The sequence below is a fragment of the Tupaia chinensis genome, unplaced genomic scaffold (assembly GCF_000334495.1).
Source record: "Tupaia chinensis unplaced genomic scaffold, TupChi_1.0 Scaffold000067_1, whole genome shotgun sequence".
Taxonomy (NCBI): Eukaryota; Metazoa; Chordata; class Mammalia; order Scandentia; family Tupaiidae; genus Tupaia; species Tupaia belangeri.
In genome coordinates this window covers 1,808,945-1,809,428 of record NW_006159526.1, presented here as the reverse complement: position 1 = coordinate 1,809,428, position 484 = coordinate 1,808,945, and the positions used below count along the sequence as shown (strand labels likewise).

Below are 484 nucleotides of genomic sequence, written 5' to 3'. Positions count from 1 at the left end.
GCGGCGCGTGCGGTCAGGGGGCCGGCCCAGCCGGTGGCCCGGGAGCGCGGGGAAGCCCGCGGTGGCTGCAGGGTCGCTGCACAGGTCGCGGGAGCCACAGCCCATTACGCTCACGTTCCGGCCACCTGTGGAGACGGGTGTGAGGAGGGCGCCGTGGCGACACGCACAGGCAGAACACAGCTGCACACACACCCAAGCGCACACCTGCCAGCCTTGCACACGCATGGCACCTGCTGGCACCAGGTCATGTCCCTGTAGAAACCTCACCGGAAATGCCCTGTTCCTTGACCCGGGGCTGATCACGGCTGTCCCTTATTGTCGTCCTTTCTACCTTTACTACAGTTGTGCTTTTACTTGTGAACGACATTAACAAACACCGTTACATCCCGGGGCTGTATTTCACGAATCCCTCCAACCCCTTTAGTGCACAGGGGTGAACATTTTCCTGTGCTTCACAGCTGTAAAGGAGGGGACTTCAAAACGT

The 484-nt window shown here is 60.5% G+C and overlaps 1 protein-coding gene across 1 annotated transcript in view; it reads right to left on the bottom strand.

The window, feature by feature from the left end:
- The window catches only part of LOC102481749 (uncharacterized), a 24,173-nt gene that overhangs the window by 478 nt on the left and 23,211 nt on the right, over positions 1–484 (bottom strand). The window contains exon 9 of the mRNA XM_006142144.1: positions 8–125. Within this exon, the coding sequence (XP_006142206.1) occupies positions 8–125 (118 nt within the window). The remainder of the gene's footprint in view (positions 1–7; positions 126–484) is intronic.